Source organism: Aquarana catesbeiana, linkage group LG02 (assembly GCF_042186555.1).
Source record: "Aquarana catesbeiana isolate 2022-GZ linkage group LG02, ASM4218655v1, whole genome shotgun sequence".
Taxonomy (NCBI): domain Eukaryota; kingdom Metazoa; phylum Chordata; class Amphibia; order Anura; family Ranidae; genus Aquarana; species Aquarana catesbeiana.
The window spans coordinates 640219329-640239936 of NC_133325.1; the positions used below are offsets into that span (position 1 = coordinate 640219329).

General features: G+C 46.9%; 1 protein-coding gene across 3 annotated transcripts in view; it reads left to right on the forward strand.

The window, feature by feature from the left end:
• PCYT1B (phosphate cytidylyltransferase 1B, choline) overlaps nt 1-20608 on the forward strand; it is a 174175-nt gene that overhangs the window by 117561 nt on the left and 36006 nt on the right. For all 3 annotated transcript variants that reach the window (XM_073616435.1, XM_073616434.1, XM_073616432.1), the window contains exons 5-6: nt 7673-7751; nt 10191-10333. In XM_073616435.1, coding sequence (XP_073472536.1) covers nt 7673-7751; nt 10191-10333 — 222 coding nt within the window. The remainder of the gene's footprint in view (nt 1-7672; nt 7752-10190; nt 10334-20608) is intronic.

The following is a 20608-nucleotide window of genomic DNA, read 5'->3' on the forward strand; positions in this document are numbered from 1 at the left end:
CCGATCGTGTGTACGGGGCATAAGAGGGGTAAGGATGTGGAATTCTCTTCCACAGTTAGTGGTTTCAGCGGGGAGCATCGATAATTTCAAAAAACTATTAGATAGGCACCTGAAAGACCACAACATACAGGGATATACAATGTAATACTGACATAGAAGCACACACACACAGGTTGGATTTGATGGACTTGTGTCTTTTTTCAACCTCACCAACTATGTAACTATTTAACTATTTCTAACTACAGATAGCATGTGTTTCTACAAGTTGAGGAAAGCAAAAAAAAGCCCATCAGATTAAATTATGATATTCAGTGGAGTAACGTGGGTTGTCAGCGCCCTGGGCAAGGCAAGTAATTTGCACTCCCTGACCCGTGGACTTTTAGCACTCTCTGAGTCCCTTCCATTACCTTATGGTACATTTACAAAAAGAGTGGAGAGACTCTCTATTCTTTATATTGAATATGTTCAGTTACATTTCGTAAAGCTTGGAGGCTTGGAGGCTTTTATGCATTATAAGCAAAATGTTTGAAAAATATTGCTAAGAAAAATTATTAGTTTCTATCTGCCATGGTGACATAATGGACCACGGCCAAGGCCTGCATGAGACACTTGGTACAGACACAAGACAGAAACACACACACACACACACAGTAGTGATAATGTTTACATATTTTAGGATGATATAGTTAATTGGTAGGTAGTAACTCTTACTTTCATTCATCCTGGACACCACTCTAACTGCCAAACTTCTGGTTATACTACACTGATCATAGTGGACCGCTCGCTGTACACCTCCTCCATTCTAAAAATGTCTTGCATTCATTTCACAGGAGGGAAGACAGTGACATTCACTCACACCTCCTCCATTTACAGAACACCTTGTGTTCTGTGGAAAGAATGCAAGATGTTTTGTGAATGGAGGTTTACAGCAAGCGACCCACTATGATCAGTGTAGTAGAGCCAGGCCTGTAAAATTCTGTGCTGGAAGGTCAGCAGTTATAGTGGTGTGTGTCCAGGGCGAATGAGTTTTTTACTAAATGCAGCAGCCTAATTTGATCATTTCCTGTCTACATGCATTCACTCCATTGTTGAAAGCACATTGTTGCACTGGATCAGCATGCTGATAGCGACAACAATGAACTATGTCTGCACAGCCACTTGTAGTTTCTACCAAGGTGCATGTGATAAAGAGACAAAACACAGCACAACTGGTAGTTGTCATCCCATAACACAAAATGTTTGAACACAACTTTGGAAACAGAATTTACCTGTTATAACTTATATGAGATTTTAGTAATCTAAAGCTGGGGTTGGCAGGCCATTGATCGTGATCGACCGGTCGACTGTGAGGAGCCATTGTGACCAAGGCTCTGCCTTCCCCCATCCTCAGCCGTTCTTATGTTAACTGCAGAGCAGAGAGCGGGAGGCAGCATAGTGCTGGATGGAGGGCAGGAGCTGCCTCAGTGATTGGTTGCTAGGTAACCAATCACCAGCTTGTTATTATGAACTCCGGCAGCTCCTGCTCCCACCTTCCACCCAGCACTCTACTGTCTCCTGACCTCTACTCTGCAATACACACACTGGCAGGTAGGAAATGCTACCTACATACAGGGGGGAGGGGATGATGTGAAGAGGACATCGGACACTACAGTGGGGGGGTGGGATTGTGATGAGAAATGGACAGAGGACACTGCTTTGGGGGGCAGAGGACACTGCTATGGGGGTTAGAGGACACTATAGTTGGGGGGATGATGTGAAGGGGAGTAGAGGACACTGTTTTTTGGGGAGGTACAGGGCACTCCTGGAGGTGGGGGTGCAGAGGACATTTCAGTGGGGGGGTGATGTTAAGGGGGGCAGAGGACACTGTTTTTTGGGGAGGTACAGGACACTACTAGGGTTGGGTGGGGCATACGACATTACAGTAGGGGGGTTGATGTGAAGGGGGCAGATGACAAAGCATTTGGGGGTACAGGACACTACTGTGGGGACAGAGAACACTGCTATGGGGGCAGAGAACACTACAGTGGGGGGGGGGGTGTTGTGAAGAGGGCAGAGGACACAGCATTTGGGGGTACAGGATACTACAGTGTGGGGAGGGTGGTGATGTGAAGGGGCAGAGGACACTACTGTGGGGGGCAGAGGACACTACAGTCAGTGGGAGGGTGATGTGATGGGGACAGAGGACATAGCTATGGGGGGAGGGCAGAGGACACTACAGTGGGGTGAGTGATGTGAAGGGGGCAGAGGACACAGCATTTTGGGGTACAGGACACTACTGTGGGGGGAGAGGACTCTACGGGGGGGGTGATGTGAAGGTGGCAGAGAACAGTGCATTGTGGGTGTACAGAACACTACTGTGGGGGGCAGAGGACCCTACAGTGAGGGGGGGTGATGTGAAAGGGGCAGGGGACACAGCATTTGGGGATACAGGACACTACTGTGTGGGTGGGGGACAGAGGACACTACAGTAGGGGGGATGATGTAACTGGGCAGAGGACACTGCATTGGAGGGGTACAGAACACAACTGTGGGGGGAGGGGGGCAGTGAACACTGCTATGGGGGGGCAGAGGACACTACAGTGGGGGGGGGGTGATATTAAGGTGGCAGAAGACACAAAATTGGGTAGCACAGGACATTACTGTGAACGGACTGTGGGAGGGGGCAGAGGATACTACAGGGGGCGGTTATGTAAAGGGGGCAGAGGACACTGCACTTGGGGGGTACAGAACACTACTATGGGGGCAGAGGATAATGCTATGGGGGCAGAGCACACTGCAGTGGGAGGGTGATACAAAGGGGACAGAGGACACAGCTATAGGGGCGGGCAGAGGGCACTACTGTTGTGATGTGAAGGGGCAGAGGACACAGCATTTGAGGTACAGGACTCTACTGTGGGGGGAGGGTGACAGAGGACACTACAGTGGGGAGGGTGATGTAAAGGGGGCAGAGGACACTGTTTTTTGGGAGGTACAGGACCCTACTGGTGGGAGGGGGCAGAGGACATTATAGTGGGGGGGTGATGTGAAGGGGGGCAGAGGACACTCTTTCGGGTATATAGGACACTACTGTGGGGGGCAAAGGACATTGCTATGGGGGGGTAGAGAGACACTACAGTGGGGGGAAGTGATGTGTGGGCAGAGGACACAGCATTTGGGGGTACAGGACACTACTGTGGGTGGAGGGGGGTGGTGAACACTGCTATGGGGGGCAGAAGACACTACAGTGGGGGGTGATGTAAAGGGGGTAAAGGACACAGTATTGGGTAGTACAGGACACTACTGTGGGGAGAGGGGGGCAGAGAACACTACAGTGGGGTAAGGCGCTGCTATGAAGAAGCAGAGGACGCTGCATTGGCGGGGTACAGAACACTACTGTGGGGGGCAGAGGACACTGCTATGGGGGGCAGAGGACACTACAGTGGGAGGGTGATGTGAACAGAGGACATGGCTATGGGGGGGCAGAGGGCACTTCTGTGGGGGGGTGATGTGAAAGGGGGCAGAGGACACTACTGTGGGAGTGATGTGAAGGGGGGGGGAAAGGACAGTCTTTTGGGTGTATAGAACACTACTGTGGGGGGAGGGGGCAAAAGACACTGCTATGGGGGGGCAGAGGACACTACAGTGGGGGAAGTGACATGAAGGGGCAGAGGATACAGCATTTAGGGGAAGATTACACTACTGTGGAGGGAGGGGGCAGAGAGCACTACAGTGAGGGGGGGTGATATGAAGGGGCAGAGAACACTGCATTGGGGGTAAAGAACACTACTGTGGGGGACAGAGAACACTGATATGGGGGGCAGAGGACACTACAGTTTGGGGGGGGGGTGGGTGATGTGAAGGGGTAGAGGACACAGCATTTGGGGCACAGGACACTACTGTGGGGGGGGGGGGGGCAGCAGAGGACACTGCAGTGAGGGGGTGATGTAAAGGGGGCAGAGGACACTGTGTTGGAGGGGTACAGAACACTACTGTGGGTGGAGGGGTGTGGTGAACACTGCTATGGGAGGAAGAAGACATTACAGTGGGGGGTGATGTAAAGGGGGCAGAGGACACAGCATTGGGTAGTACAGGACACTACTGTGGGGAGAGGGGCGCAGAGGACACTACAGTGGGGAGGGCGGTGATGTGAAGGGGCAGAGGACACTGCATTGGCAGGGTACAGAACACTACTGTGGGGGGCAGAGGACACTACAGTCAATGGGAGGGTGATGTGACGGGGACAGAGGACATGGCTATGGGGGGAGGGCAGAGGACACTACAGTGGGGGGGGAGTGATGTGAAGGGGCAGAGTACACAGCATTTTGGGGTACAGGACACTACTGTGGGGGGGGCAGAGGACACTACAGTGGGGGGGTGATGTGAAGGTGGCAGAAGACAGTGCATTGTGGGCGTACATAACACTACTGAGGGGGGCAGAGGACCCTACAGTGAGGGGTGTGATGTGAAAGGGGCAGAGGACACAGCATTTGGGGATACAGGACACTACTGTGGGGGATGGGGACAGAGGACACTACAGTAGGGGGGATGATGTAATGGGCAGAGGACACTGCATTGGAGGGGTACAGAACACAACTGTGGGGGGAAGGGGGGGAAATGGACACTGCTATGGGGGGGCAGAGGACACTACAGTGGGGGGGGGGGCGGTGATGTTAAGGTGGCAGAGGACACAAAATTGGGTAGCACAGGACATTACTGTGGACGGACTGTGGGAGGGGACAGAGGATACTACAGGGGGCGGTTATGTAAAGGGGGCAGAGGACACTGCACTTGGGGGGTACAGAACACTACTGTGGGGGCAGAGGATAATGCTATGGGAGCAGAGGACACTACAGTGGGAGGGTGATGTGAAGGGGACAGAGGACACAGCTATAGGGGCGGGCAGAGCGCACAACTGTGGAGGGGGGTGTGATGTGAAGGGGGCAGAGGACACAGCATTTGAGGTACAGGACTCTACTGTGGGGGGGGGAGGGGGGCAGTGGACACTACAGTGGGGAGGGTGATGTAAAGGGGGGCAGAGGACACTGTGTTTTGGGAGGTACAGGACCCTACTGAGGAGAGGGGGCAGAGGACATTATAGTGGGGGGGTGATGTGAAGGGGGGCAGAGGACACTCTTTCGGGTATATAGGACACTACTGTGGGGGGCAAAGGACATTGCTATGGGGGGCAGAGGATACTACAGTGGGGGGAAGTGATGTGAAGGGGCAGAGGACACAGCATTTGGGGTACAGGACACTACTGTGGGTGGAGGGGGGTGGTGAACACTGCTATGGGGGGCAGAGGATACTACAGTGGGGGGAAGTGATGTGAAGGGGCAGAGGACACAGTATTGGGTAGTACAGGACACTACTGTGGGGAGAGGGGGGCAGAGAACACTACAGTGGGGTAGGGCGCTGATATGAAGAAGCAGAGTACGCTGCATTGGAGGGGTACATAATACTACTGTAGAGGGCAGAGGACACTGCCATGGGGGGCAGAGGACACTACAGTGGGAGGTTGATGTAAACAGAGGACACGGCTATGGGGGGGCAGAGGGCACATCTGTGGGGGGTGATGTGTAAGGGGGCAGAGGACACTACTGTAGGAGTGATGTGAAGGGGGGCAGAGTACAGTCTTTTGGACGTATAGAACACTACTGTGGGGGGAGGGGGCAAAAGACACTGCTGTGGGGGGGCAGAGGACACTACAGTGGGGGGAAGAGACGTGAAGGGGCAAGGGACACAGCATTTTGGGGAAGATTACACTACTGTGGGGGGGGGTGATATGAAGGGGCAGAGGACACTGCATTGGGGGGTACAGAACACTACTGTGGGGGGCAGAGAACACTGATATGGGGGGGGCAGAGGACACTACAGCGGGGGGGTGATGTGAAAGGGCAGAGGACACAGCATTTGGGGCACAGGACACTACTGTGGGGGGGGGGGCAACAGAGGACACTGCAGTGAGGGAGTGATGTAAAGGAGGCAGAGGACACTGTGTTGGAGGGGTACAGAACACTACTGTGGGTGGAGGGGGGTGGTAAACACTATGGGGGGCAGAGGACACTACAGTGGGGGGAAGGGGCAAAAGACACTGCTATGGGGGGCAGAGGACACTACAGTGGGGGGAAGTGACGTGAAGGGGCAGAGGACACAGCATTTTGGGGAAGATTACACTACTGTGGGGGGAGGGGGGGTGCAGAGGACACTACAGTGAGGGGGGTGATATGAAGGAGTAGAGGACACTGCATTGGGGGGTACAGAACACTACTGTTGGGGGACAGCAGAGGACACTGCAGTGAGGGAGTGATGTAAAGGGGGCAGAGGACACTGTGTTGGAGGGGTACAGAACACTACTGTGGGTGGAGGGGGGTGGTGAACACTGGTATGGGGGGGCAGAGGACACTACAGTGGGGGGGGGGGGGTGATGTGAAGAGGTAGAGGACAAAGCATTTGGGACGCAGGACACTACTGTGGGGGGGCAGCAGAGGACACTGCAGTGAGGGAGTGATGTAAAGGGGGCAGAGGACACTGTGTTGGAGGGGTACAGAACACTACTGTGGGTGGAGGGGGGTGGTGAACACTATGGGGGGCAGAGGACACTACAGTGGGGGGGGGGTGATGTGAAGGGGCAGAGGACACAGCAGCTGGGGCACAGGATACTACTGTGGGGGGGGGCAGCAGAGGACACCGCAGTGAGGGGGTGATGTAAAGGGGGCAGAGGACACTGTGTTAGAGGGGTACAGAACACTACTGTGGGTGAAGGGGGGTGGTGAACACTATGGGAGGCAGAAGACACTACAGTGGGGGGGGATGATATAAAGAGGGCAGAGGACACAGCATTGGGTAGTGCAGGACACTACTGTGGGGAGAGGGGCACAGAGGACACCACAGTGGGGGAGGGCGGTGATGTGAAGGGGCAGAGGACACTGCATTGGCGGGGTACAGAACACTACTCTGGGGGGGCAGAGGACACTGCTATGGGGGCAGAGGACACTACAGTGGGAGGGTGATGTAATGGGGACAGAAGACTTGGCTATGGGGGGGGGGGGGGGGCAGAGAGCACATCTGTGGGGGGTGATGTGAAGGGGGCAGAGGACACTACTGTGAGAGTGATGTGAAGGGGGACAGAGGATCATACTGTGGGGGTGATGTGAAGGGGGTCAGAGGACATTACTGTGGGGGTGACTTTTTATTGGGAGCTTGATTTTTTTTTTTAAAGGAGTGCCACCTAGTATCCCTGACAATCTTCTCTTTCCTCATTTTGCACAGGTAGATCTCACCTCTGAAAGGTTGGCTACCCCTGATCTAGAGTTTAGATCTACAATAACCTAATAAGGATAATTATAGGTTGTAGCTATACTAAGCAGCCTTCTGTTGTACTATTATTCAGTTTTGAACATTATAATTCTTTATGTACTTGGTATATTCCTATGTTCCAGAAAACTTCCCACATTAGTATTTCTAATAATGCAGAACTCTCTTTCCTACTTTACTGATTAAGATTTTGGTGTTCAGCTGATATATTTCCATATTAGCGTAAATACGGAAAAAAAAGAAAATACTGTGAAACCCAAGCGCTACAAATCAATTGTATTTAATGAGTTCTGTGTCCTGCAGTGAGCATTAATAATGTTGTATTATGCTGTTGTCTAATATTTGTATTGAACAGTAATATATTCTGCCTTTTGCATAGATTGATTTTGTGGCTCATGATGACATCCCATATTCATCAGCTGGCTCTGATGATGTATACAAGCACATAAAGGAGGCAGGTAAATTTTGTTCTGTGATCTGTATTAGGACCAGATTGAAGCATATTCCACATGGTGACAAGTTACCTTTAAAATGATTGTTTGTTAATGAGTTTATATTGCAAGAGTTCCAAATGTTTAAAATAAAGAGCCATTACTAGTCTGCCTCCAAAAAGCTATCGTTTAGTCACATTTTTAGGAACTGAAAAATATGACAATTCAGCCAACTGCAACTAATTGCATAATGCTGTCCAGTGTGCTTAACCATCTTTCCAAAGTGCAGTTAAGGGCAATTTTTAGTTTTGGACAGAGTGGTAAAGAGTCAGACCTTCAGCTGTCAGAGACAAAAAAAGAGGGGAAAATTCAAAATTGTCACCGGACTTGTCACTAGAGCAAGGGTTGAGGGAAAATTTCCAATGTGGAGAAATGTTCTGGTGAGAACTGTGTGAAGTGGGAATTCCCCCATTTGGTTGAGATTTATTTTCATTACTTGTTGCATCACCAGGGGTGGAAGTGAAGGGAAGTCTTATCAGCAGGACACAGATACAAAACAAAATAAAATGATAGGTGTCTGAACCCCTTCCTACTTTATCCAAAACACACAAAAATGTTTTAGCTATATATACACTTTAAATCTCTGGGGGATCATAGTTGGGGAAACATTTCACCCCAAATTTTTGGCACTACCCAATGCTGTAGCCATAACATTCCTACTTGACTTTATGCCAGAGGTTGTTTCTGGATTCCACATACTCATGTAAAAAAAAAAAACTAAGCGGGACAATAACTGAATACTTGTTGGACCTCATTTTTCAATGTGTTTTTAAAATCTGTGTCTTCATGTTAGCTAATTACATTTCCTGGAAAAAATATAAAAATGGCTTGTGGCTATAATACATTGTAGACAGTTTTTATTTCAGACATTTGGTAAAAAAGGCTGTTGTTTTTTATAAATTTCACTTTTTATAGACCTCTGTAACAGTAAACATTAGTCAGTAAATTGGCATGGTATCAGATTTTATTCACTTGGCATTACCATTTTTCAGTTTGAATGGGTTTACTTTTTTGCTTTTTTTTTTTTTTTTTTTTTACTTTCTTGCACAGATCACCGTGTCAGGAACAGTGAATAATTAGGGTTTCTGTGTTTCTTGTGCCAGTAGCTAAACTTAAAGTGTATCTTCACCTTTTTTTTTTTTTTTTTTTATAAGTAAGGCTTATCATAATGGCCACCCATACATATGTAAGCTTTGGACATTTCATTTTTTTCTCTGCAAATATTTGAATTTAATTTTCATGACATTTTCGTTTGCGTCTGCTTAAAAGAATGATGTATTCATAAGATACCAAAGACTCCTGGGATATTGGCATCATTGATCCCAGGAGACTTTCGGCATCCTAAGCTTCTATCACCCTGGTATTACTGCACAGGCACGAGACCAGGAGGTGCATGTGATGGCCGCCGGCAGAACTTCTGCAGGAGAGAATAAACTACAGATATGGCAAGTAAATATTTCATGGTATATGAGAATATCCAAATTAGATGCAGTGATTATGAAGAACCCAGAGGATGTTTTTATTAAAATTTGGGCTTGGAGACTGTAGCTCCTCTTTAACGTTTAAGGCCGGCCATACACTGTTCACCAGGCACCGTCCGAGATTCAAATTGTTCATGGGCAGGCTGAATGTACCCAGTTGATCTATTGATCAACTTGGGTACAACCAGTCTGCTTGATTCTCTTTTGATTATCGCTAGCCGCTAGCGATAATCACCGTCTTCTCCCAGCAAGGATGGCTACCTCCGTTCACCCCAACCACCCCCGCCAGGAGAAGACAATTGCTGATTCCTCTTTCAGCACTGTCTGTGTTGATGGGGGAATTGTGCAATGTTCTTTCCTGCAACCCATAGTTGCAGGAAAGAAATTTGCACTGTGTATGGCCTTCCTAAGTGCACCTTAGTCCTCCACCTCCAGCCACCCTCACAATCTTATACTCATCTGTCCCCGGTCCAGAACCACTGGTCAAAATTTTCCCACCCCTCGGCTACTTTCATCATACCTATGGGAAGTTAAGTGGAGTACAGGCTCATATGCTGCATAGAAATAAATGTGAATAATTTATAAGCTTAGCCAGGAAGATTTTGAGACGTGGTTCTGTGATCTAGCCGGAGATATCTTGCTGGATAAGGGACAGGTAAGTTTAGGATTTGGCAATGGTCTGGTGGCGATTTTTGTGGATTTGTTACCGCACCAAACATGCAGTTACACTTTAAGGCTTAATAATGAATGTTGTGTTTTTCCTTCTATGCACCTTAAACATAAATAGAGCACACATTTTATAAAATCATTGTCATGACACTAAAGCTAATGTGTTCTTCAGGGCGGTAGTTTGTCTTGTTTTGTTAAGACATGCTATGTCATAGAAAAAGCTTTGATACTGGCTATCTTTTCTTCTTGGTGACAGGCATGTTTGTACCAACACAGAGGACAGAAGGTATTTCAACGTCGGACATAATCACTAGAATCGTCCGTGATTATGATGTTTATGCCAGACGCAACCTCCAGAGAGGATATACTGCAAAAGAGCTAAATGTTAGTTTCATAAATGTAAGTATAAAAACAGCTGGCAATGGGGGTTATATCAGTAGCGTTTTTCCCTATCCTTAAACACTATCTTTATGACAGATCCTCCATTTCATTGGCCAGAATTATACAATAGCGACTGCAGACTATTGAATACAATATCAGATCTAAATCCTCATTGTCATTTGAAATCATAAATTGCTACAACAGTTTGATGGATTATAGGGAGATTAGTACTATAATCCCCTCTTAAGACTGAATGAGTTCCATGTTTAATACCAATATTCATTTCTTATTCCCTGTAATAATGTTTCTGTGTTAAAAATCCTTTAGTGAGTACTGAAGAACAACATTTCTGGATAGCTTTGAAAGTTTGTGTCTTGGCTTTTGTTAAAATGTCCAGGTCACGTGAAAAAATGGGAACATGAATGGGAAGAAGCACAACACAGAGTAATATGGTCATCCTGTACGTAGCTGGAGTGTTGGTAAAATTCAGTTTTTTTTCAATTTTGCCACATCCCTTATATATAACGCACGCTCTCAATACAAAAAATTGGACTTTTAAGGCACTATAAAGAATTCAAACATAGATAAACACAAGTACACATAAGATAAACTGTTTAAAATCCAATGGCTGACCATTGTTACTCAGATATAGGGATGAGCTTCGAGTTCGAGTCGAACTCATGTTCGACTCGAACATTGGCTGTTCGCAAGTTCACCGAACAGCGAACAATTTGGGGTGTTCGCGGCAAATTCGAATGCCGCGGAACACCCTTTAAAAGTCTATGGGAGAAATCAAAAGTGCTAATTTTAAAGGCTAATATGCAAGTTATTGTCATAAAAAGTGTTTGGGGACCTGGGTCCTGCCCCAGGGGACATGGATCAATGCAAAAAAAAGTTTTAAAAACGGCCGTTTTTTCAGGAGCAGTGATTTTAATAATACTTAAAGTCAATCAATAAAAGTGTAATATCCCTTTAAATTTCGTACCTGGGGGGTGTCTATAGTGTGCCTGTAAAGGGGCGCATGTTTCCTGTGTTTAGAACAGTCTGACAGCAAAATGACATTTTGAAGGAAAAAACTCATTTAAAACTACCCGCGGCTATTGCATTGCCGACAATACACATAGAAGTTCATTGATAAAAACGGCATGGGAATTCCCCAAAGGGGAACCCCGAACCAAAATTAAAAAAAAAAAATGACGTGAGGGTCCCCCTAAATTCCATACCAGGCCCTTCAGGTCTGGTATGGATATTAAGGGGAACCCCGGCCAAAATTTAAAAAAAAAAATGACGTGGGGTTCCCCCTAAATTCCATACCAGACCCTTCAGGTCTGGTATGGATTTTAAGGGGAACCCCGCGCCAAAAAAAAAAAAAAAAACGGCGTGGGGTCCCCCCAAAAATCCATACCAGACCCTTATCCGAGCACGCAACCTGGCAGGCCGCAGGAAAAGAGGAGGGGACAAGAGTGCGGCCCCCCCTCCCTCCTGAACCGTACCAGGCCACATGCCCTCAACATTGGGAGGGTGCTTTGGGGTAGCCCCCCAAAACACCTTGTCCCCATGTTGATGAGGACAAGGGCCTCATCCCCACAACCCTGGCCGGTGGTTGTGGGGGTCTGCGGGCGGGGGGCTTATCGGAATCTGGAAGCCCCCTTTAACAAGGTGACCCCCAGATCCCGGCCCCCCCCCTGTGTGAAATGGTAAGGGGGTACATAAGTACCCCTACCATTTCACGAAAAAAGTGTCAAAAATGTTAAAAATGACAAGAGACAGTTTTTGACAATTCCTTTATTTAAATGCTTCTTCTTTCTTCTATCTTCCTTCATCTTCTGGTTCTTCTGGCTCTTCTGGTTCTTCTGGTTCTTCCTCCGGCGTTCTCGTCCAGCATCTCCTCCGCGGCGTCTTCTGTCTTCTTCTCCTCGGGCCGCTCCGCACCCATGGCATGGGGGGGAGGCTCCCGCTCTTCTCTTCTTCTCTTCTTCTTTTCTTCTTTTCTTCTCTTCTTCTCTTCTTCTTCATTTTCTTCTCCGGGCCGCTCCGCAATCCATGCTGGCATGGAGGGAGGCTCCCGCTGTGTGACGGCGCTCCTCGTCTGACAGTTCTTAAATAACGGGGGGCGGGGCCACCCGGTGACCCCGCCCCCCTCTGACGCACGGTGACTTGACGGGACTTCCCTGTGGCATTCCCCGTGACGTCACAGGGAAGTCCCGTCAAGTCACCGTGCGTCAGAGGGGGGCGGGGTCACCGGGTGGCCCCCCCCCCCCGTTATTTAAGAACTGTCAGACGAGGAGCGCCGTCACACAGCGGGAGCCTCCCTCCATGCCAGCATGGATTGCGGAGCGGCCCGGAGAAGAAAATGAAGAAGAAGAGAAGAAGAGAAGAAAAGAAGAAAAGAAGAAGAGAAGAAGAGAAGAGCGGGAGCCTCCCCCCCATGCCATGGGTGCGGAGTGGCCCGAGGAGAAGAAGACAGAAGACGCCGCGGAGGAGATGCTGGACGAGAACGCCGGAGGAAGAACCAGAAGAACCAGAAGAGCCAGAAGAACCAGAAGATGAAGGAAGATAGAAGAAAGAAGAAGCATTTAAATAAAGGAATTGTCAAAAACTGTCTCTTGTCATTTTTAACATTTTTGACACTTTTTTCGTGAAATGGTAGGGGTACTTATGTACCCCCTTACCATTTCACACAGGGGGGGGGCCGGGATCTGGGGGTCACCTTGTTAAAGGGGGCTTCCAGATTCCGATAAGCCCCCCGCCCGCAGACCCCCACAACCACCGGCCAGGGTTGTGGGGATGAGGCCCTTGTCCTCATCAACATGGGGACAAGGTGTTTTGGGGGGCTACCCCAAAGCACCCTCCCAATGTTGAGGGCATGTGGCCTGGTACGGTTCAGGAGGGAGGGGGGGCCGCACTCTCGTCCCCCCCTCTTTTCCTGCGGCCTGCCAGGTTGCGTGCTCGGATAAGGGTCTGGTATGGATTTTTGGGGGGACCCCACGCCGTTTTTTTTTTTTTTTTTTTGGCGCGGGGTTCCTCTTAAAATCCATACCAGACCTGAAGGGTCTGGTATGGAATTTAGGGGGAACCCCACGTCATTTTTTTTTTTTAAATTTTGGCCGGGGTTCCCCTTAATATCCATACCAGACCTGAAGGGCCTGGTATGGAATTTAGGGGGACCCCCACGTCATTTTTTTTTTTTAATTTTGGTTCGGGGTTCCCCTTTGGGGAATTCCCATGCCGTTTTTATCAATGAACTTCTATGTGTATTGTCGGCAATGCAATAGCCGCGGGTAGTTTTAAATGAGTTTTTTCCTTCAAAATGTCATTTTGCTGTCAGACTGTTCTAAACACAGGAAACATGCGCCCCTTTACAGGCACACTATAGACACCCCCCAGGTACGAAATTTAAAGGGATATTACACTTTTATTGTTTGACTTTAAGCATTATTAAAATCACTGCTCCTGAAAAAACGGCCGTTTTTAAAACTTTTTTTTGCATTGATCCATGTCCCCTGGGGCAGGACCCAGGTCCCCAAACACTTATGACAATAACTTGCATATAAGCCTTGAAAATTAGCACTTTTGATTATTCATGTTCGTGTCCCATAGACTTTAACGGTGTTCGCATGTTCGAACGAACTTTTTTCCTGTTCGCATGTTCTGGTGCGAACCGAACAGGGGGGTGTTCGGCTCATCCCTACTCAGATACAGTGCTCTAGCAGACATGTAGCTGTTAAAGACTATTCGGTTATCCACATAAATGTCAACCAAACATGTGAAATTTTTCACTGAAGTTTAAATGTGGAACCCAACGCATTTCAATAATAATTATCTTATTCAGAGGTAGATGGTAGTCTTTCTGTAACATATATGTAGCTGTTTAGCTTTACATACAGATAACTGTAGATATTAAACACATTGTGTACCATATAAATTATCCATAATGCTTACATTGTACAGTGTAAAAGATTCTCACAATTCCAATCAAGGAGGGTTGGAAGTGGACACTAGGATCACAGAGAGTGCCTCTCTGTACAATAGACTAAAAGGTATATACACTACCCCCCAAAACATTTAACCTGTTATGACACTGCGTAAAGTGAAGGGAAACGCTATCTTGTTTGAACCCTATTAAAATACTATATATAATGCTATGTTAACAGTTCTACTCCAGCATTTTGTCAAGATGTTCTTGGACAATCAACGTCTATACAATGTGGACATAAATACTGTGTGGATTTAAAGTAAATAATATAGATATAATACAACTTTTACAACCCCCATCCTGTTCTTGGCAGTCAACATCTACACTATCCATGATGACATGACTAATGTGTATGTGCTATCTGTGTGAATATACAATAAATACTGGGGTACCTTCCTGACACCTACTGAGACTGAAGTGGAGTGGACAAGTTACACAGTCTTTAAAATTACAAGACAAGTCCAGTTGAATGTGACTAACTGCTACTAGCTATACCATGACTTGGATTAGGAAGAACCTTCAGAGACACACATCAACTGCAGAACTCCTGCAGAATACCTGTTAGATCTGGAAATCTGTCTATGTTTTGCTATGCTTGGAGGAATATTAAGGGGTAATAAACTAATTATATTAGCTAACAGCTTTAGTTACAGTTTTTTTTTTGGAGGAGGTTTCAATGTAATGTTACCTTAAAGCAGAGCTCCAGGCTTCTTCAGAAAAAAAAAAAGTCAGCAGCTACAAATACTGTAGCTGCTGAATTTTAATATTAGGACACTTACCTGTCCACGAATCCAACGGTGTCCTTGCCCGAGCTGTTTTTTTAACCGGCTCTCGGGTGATGCCGCCGCCATCTCGGCAAAGGGCAAAGGGAAACCGGCAGTGAAGCATTGCAGCTTCACAGCCAGTTCCCTACTACGCATGCGTAAAGCGTGCTATGCTTTGTGAATGGCCCAGTGGCAGGGATGGAACAGGTGGGGTCAAAACCATCTACCCGCACCCCCACCTGCAAGGTGTCAAATGTGGGAGCGGGGGGGGGGGGGGGGGGTTGACAGACAAGCGGTGCTTCCTCTTTTGTGTGGAGCTCTGCTTTAATTTCTCTTCTTTTTTTAAACATAGGTAAGCCATAAATAAGTCAAATTTTTGTCTGTGTTGTGTGGAAACAAACTGTGCCATCTAAGTACCTAAGAATACAATTACTGACTGCTAAGACTTCTGATTATCTAGTGTGAAGGTGGGTGTACTCTTTTTTTTTTTTTTGGGAAATTCTGTTTATTGAGATTTTATATAGAAATATACAATATTCGGGTTGTGTCAATGTAACACTATCCCGATCCTCCCCACGCAGGGCCCAAATATACAACAGTTTCATTCCTGACTAACATAGTCACATCTATCATGTGCATTCCAAACATCCCTCTCTTCCCTCTCGCACCCCCCCTTTGTCACAGCTCTGCTTGGGCGAATGAGTTTGTTCTTCATTATATCCAGTGTTTGACAGGGAGCCAATGCCAAATCCTTCTACTGTTAGATGGGATAGTCTATTGCGTTAATCGCAACTCTAAGTACCAGGACAATTGTCATGTCAATATATATACTTAGTCCGTGCCCTTTCAGGGGACATTAGACTCACCCAGATATGTCTTGGTGCTGATTAAACTCCACCCATTAACCTACAGTATTCTTAGAGATGTACCACGTTTGCCATACTTTATCAAACTTCTTCCCACATCCCCTGGCCCTATATGTGGCTTTGTAGTAAGGCATCATGGAATTTACCAGGCCCTTCCAGAAGATTATGTCTGGAGCCCTCGGCTTCTTCCAGTTTAGTAGTATGGCCTTCCTCCCATAGAACAGTAGAATGGTAAGCAGAGTTCTCAGGGCTCTAGATGGTACCACCTCGTCTACCAGGCCCAATAGGCAAACCCTCACACTCAACGGTATGGGTAATACCAGGGGATCCGAGATACAAGAGGTGACTTCAGACCAAAATTGTTGGATTTTGGGACACTGTCAGAAAATATGCTCAGCGTTAGCGGGTGAAAAGGAACATCTCCAGCACTCAGCCGATATAGTGTGGAAAATCTTAGCTAGCCTAGCCGGGGTATAGTAACTCCTATGGAGAAATTTAAACTGAATCAATCTATCTCTAGCTGACACTAGGTGTTTAATAGGCTGGGTCCATAAGTCATCCCAATCCTCCCCCTGTATGTCAGGAACCTCTGCTTCCCATCCTCCCCTACACCTAGATACGGCCTGTGGTGTTTTTTTGAAAGATTCCTTGTAGGTCACTGAAAGGGGTTTGGCCAGTTCTTCCACCGACAGCAAGGTTTCAAGATCTGAGGGCAGAGACTCTACCTTCACGTCCCGAAACTGTACCTGAAAGGCATGCCGGAGTTGAAAGAAGTGAAATAGGTAAGAATTTGCTAGGTCGTGTCTCGCTTTCAGTTGGGAAAAGGTCAATAGGTCTTTAAAACAGGTTATGTCCTTCAATGTTTGTTTTTATCCCCTTGATTGCCCCAATCATGGGATCTGGCAGATTATAAAAATGTGACAATGTGGGGTTCATCCACATAGGGGCGGACGGGGAAATTCCCTGATAACTGGGACACACCAACTTCACCGCAGTTTCCCATGCTCTTATGGTGGCCTTCATTGTTAACGTCAATGGTAAATCAGGTTTGGTACCCCTAAACAGAGCTAAACGCAAACTTTCATATGACTCCTGGTGGGCCGCCTCCAACACAGTGGCAGCGTCTCCATCGTCCGCCAATAAACCATCTTCGGACAAATACCATTTGTCCAGCCAAATAGTATTTCTGCCAGTCAGGTAATGCCAATCCACCCTGATCCCCAGGTTCCCGCAACACTTTTATACCTTTTCTGGGGGGTTTGGGTGCCCAGAGGAAGGAACTGACAATACCATCTATCTTCTTAAAATATGTTTTTGGTATCCATACAGGTGCATGCCGTAAGAAGTATAGAACTACTGGGAGAATCTTCATTTTGAGCAGGCTGATCCGACCTGTCAAGGATAACGGCGGTTTGATCCAAGCCTCAACCTTTTGTTTAAGTAAAGTCAATAATGGGAGTAGATTAAGGGACATGTAGTCATGTACATTTGCTGTGATCTTTACCCCTAGATACTTGAGGGATGTAACCCATTGTAGTGGCAGATTTGGGTTGGCCTTCTTCCTGGCTCTTGTGTAAAGGGGAAGAATTGATAACTTCAATTCACTTTCAACCCTGAAAATTTAGCAAATTCATAAAAAATATCACCCAGGTCATTGAGAAATAGGAGCATATCATCAGCATATAGCGCCAGGGATTTGTTTATTGTACCCACTTTTATAGCGTGTATCCTCCCTGATGACCTAGGTGCAACATCTAAGGGCTCCATGACAAGGGCAAACAGGAAGAGGGACAAGGGACATCCCTGTCTGGTGCCCCTACTGACCTAAAAAAAAATCAGATATTGAAGATCCTAGTCTTATAACATATGACATAAACGTCCAATCGACTGAGTTGAAAGCTTTCTCTGTATCTATTGAAACTACTATTCTGGTCTTAGAGTCCATAGGAGGGAGTTGCAAATGAGTAAAGAGTCTCCTTAAATTTGTGTCTGTGGATTTGCCCGGCATGAAACCCGTCTCATCTATATTAACTATGGAGGGAATAGCTTTAGCTAGTCTGATTGCCAATATTTTGGTTAGAATCTTTAAATCCATATTTAAAAGGGCTATGGGATGGTAGGAGGCATTTTCTGTCAGGTCCTGCCCTGGTTTGAGTAAAAGGATCATGTATGCTTCCAGCATAGAATCCGTCAGAGTGGCGTTTTAAAGGCAGTGTTCCAGGAGCAAGTTAAATCTAGTAGCCAGTAGCTCCACATTTGATTTATAAAAAACAGCTGGGAAGCTATCCGGGCCAGGGGCTTTTTGAGGAGGGAAAATCGCCGTTTGCACCTCCTTGACTGTATGGTGCTGTCTTCCTCTGGCAACCTTGGGAGTGGCAGAGCCTCTAGCAAGGAATCCAAGGCTGAGTCATCATAGGTTGGGATGGGGGAATAGAGGGACGAAAAGAAATCTACAAACTCCTGCATGATAAGTAAGGTATCGATGACCATGGCTCCCCCTTTATCTCTGATAACCGGTATATTAGCAATTGGGTGATAGTCTGCAACCAACATTGCCAGAAACTTCCCATTTTTATCCCCTTCCACAAATACCGTATGCGCCCTCCGCTTTACCTCCGAGCAAATCAGCCCAGTGAAGTGCAAAGATAAGAGGTGCCGTGCTTCTAGTAGGGACTCATTGGAGGCTCCTGTTGGAGACCCCGCATGAGCCTCTGCATATTCCCTTTCCCTCTGCTGTAGAAGATGTATTTCCTCATTGTCATTCGTGCGAGCTGTCTTGATGGCAGATATGCACTCCCCCCTAGCAACAGCCTTAAAGGCATCCCAGATCACAGAGGGATCTGCCGTATCAGCATTAGAGGACCAATATGACTCGACTGATTCCTCCAACTGGGCAGATACCTTTTCATGCTGCAACCAGCTGAGTGAGAGTCGCCACCCCTCTCTCCTCGCCCCCGTTGAAAAAGTCAGGGTAAGAGAAAGAGGATTGTGGTCTGATAATCCCCCATCCCCCAAGTACTCAATGTCTGTCAAGAACGGTAAAATAAGACCATTTCCAAAGGCCAGGTCTATCCTGGCCGAGGATTTGTGGGCCATCGATATGTGAGAGAAGCATCTGTTGGATGCTTCCAACACCATGGCTCCGACAGTCCTGCCACAGAGGCCCAGCCAATCAATTCAGAGGAGCCCAATCTATTCGGATTAGAAGAGTCCAACGCCGCGTCAAGGACACCCCTGTAGCAAAGGTAGAGTAAGTAGAGTGGAGGGCTCTTTGGATCCACGGCTTACGTAGAGCAAAAACATTGCTACCATCCAGGTACGTCTCCTGCAGGAAAATGACATGTGGCTTGGTCTGTTTCAGGTATTGGAATAGTGAGGCCCTTTTAAACTTGTGGTTAAGGCTCCTAACATTCCAAGACACAATTTTTTTTTTTCAAATAACAGTTTTTTATTATTGTTATCATTCTCAGTTGCAATACAGGGTAAAGAAGCATGGAAAGTTGTAAATATTATCCATCATATCATCCACTATTAAACATATATTTGTGAAATAAGGGTGTTAAATTCATGTTAAGTTTCAAAGATTCCTCAACGTTTAACTTATAGCAATTCCTTTTATAGATAGAGGATGTTAATTCAGTTACATTGTTGTAGCATAATGTCTATGAGAACTCAGATATTTTAAAATCTGTAATATAGAAGGATGAATAGGGAGAAAGAAAGAAAGAAAAAGAGGAAGAGAGAGGGAAATATACAGTAGGCCATCTGAGTAAGGTTGATACCTGGTCATGGTGGGTCCTCCCGGAGATGCCACAGTTCCCAGACCCCGTTGTGAGCCTCCAGTCTGTCCTGCATCCTAGCCGTCATTTTCTCCATCAGTTCAATATCTTTAATTCTCGAGTAGAGATCTTCAGGAGAGGGTGGGGAACGGCGTTTCCAGTTTAGTGCTACTAGGCATCTGGCTGCTGTGAGTATGTGTCTTACTAATTTCTTATATGGCGTGCGGAGTTTGAGTGGTGATAGTCCCAGTAAGAAGAACTTTGGGGAAGCTCGGACCTGCATTTCCAAGAGATGGGACAGTAGAAGTTGGACCTTGTCCCAAAAGGGGGTAATCAGCGGGAACTCCCAATAGATATGTATGAGGGTGCCTTTTCCTCCCTGACAGCGCCAGCATCGATCTGAGCTAGTGGGGAAAATTGCATGGAGCACATCTGGGGTCATATACCAGAAGAATAAAATTTTGTATGCGTTTTCCTTATAGAGAGTGCATAATGAACTCTTTGCTGTTTGGTTCCAGATCGCCTGCCACTGTGCTATAGGGAGTTCCTCATCAAGGATTTTCTCCCATTTAAGCATGTAGGAGTGCTTTCCTTGCTCCTCTAGGGAGATGGTATTTAAAATCTTGTAAATTCCCGATATGATACCCTTCTGAGCATTCCCCTCCAATATTATAGTTTCAAAGGAGTTTGGGGGAGAGAACTGCAGGTTCGAGGTTATAGTTAGTGCGTAGTGTCGGATTTGTAAGTATCCGTAGAATGCCTGTTTCGGCAAATCATGTTTTGCTTGTAATTCAGAGAAAGGTAATAATTTACGGGTTCTGGGTTCCACTATACTCCCAAAATTGAATAGGTTCCTAGAGGACCAAGGGTAGGACATCTGATGTGTTAGACTATCTGGCACTTTGGGA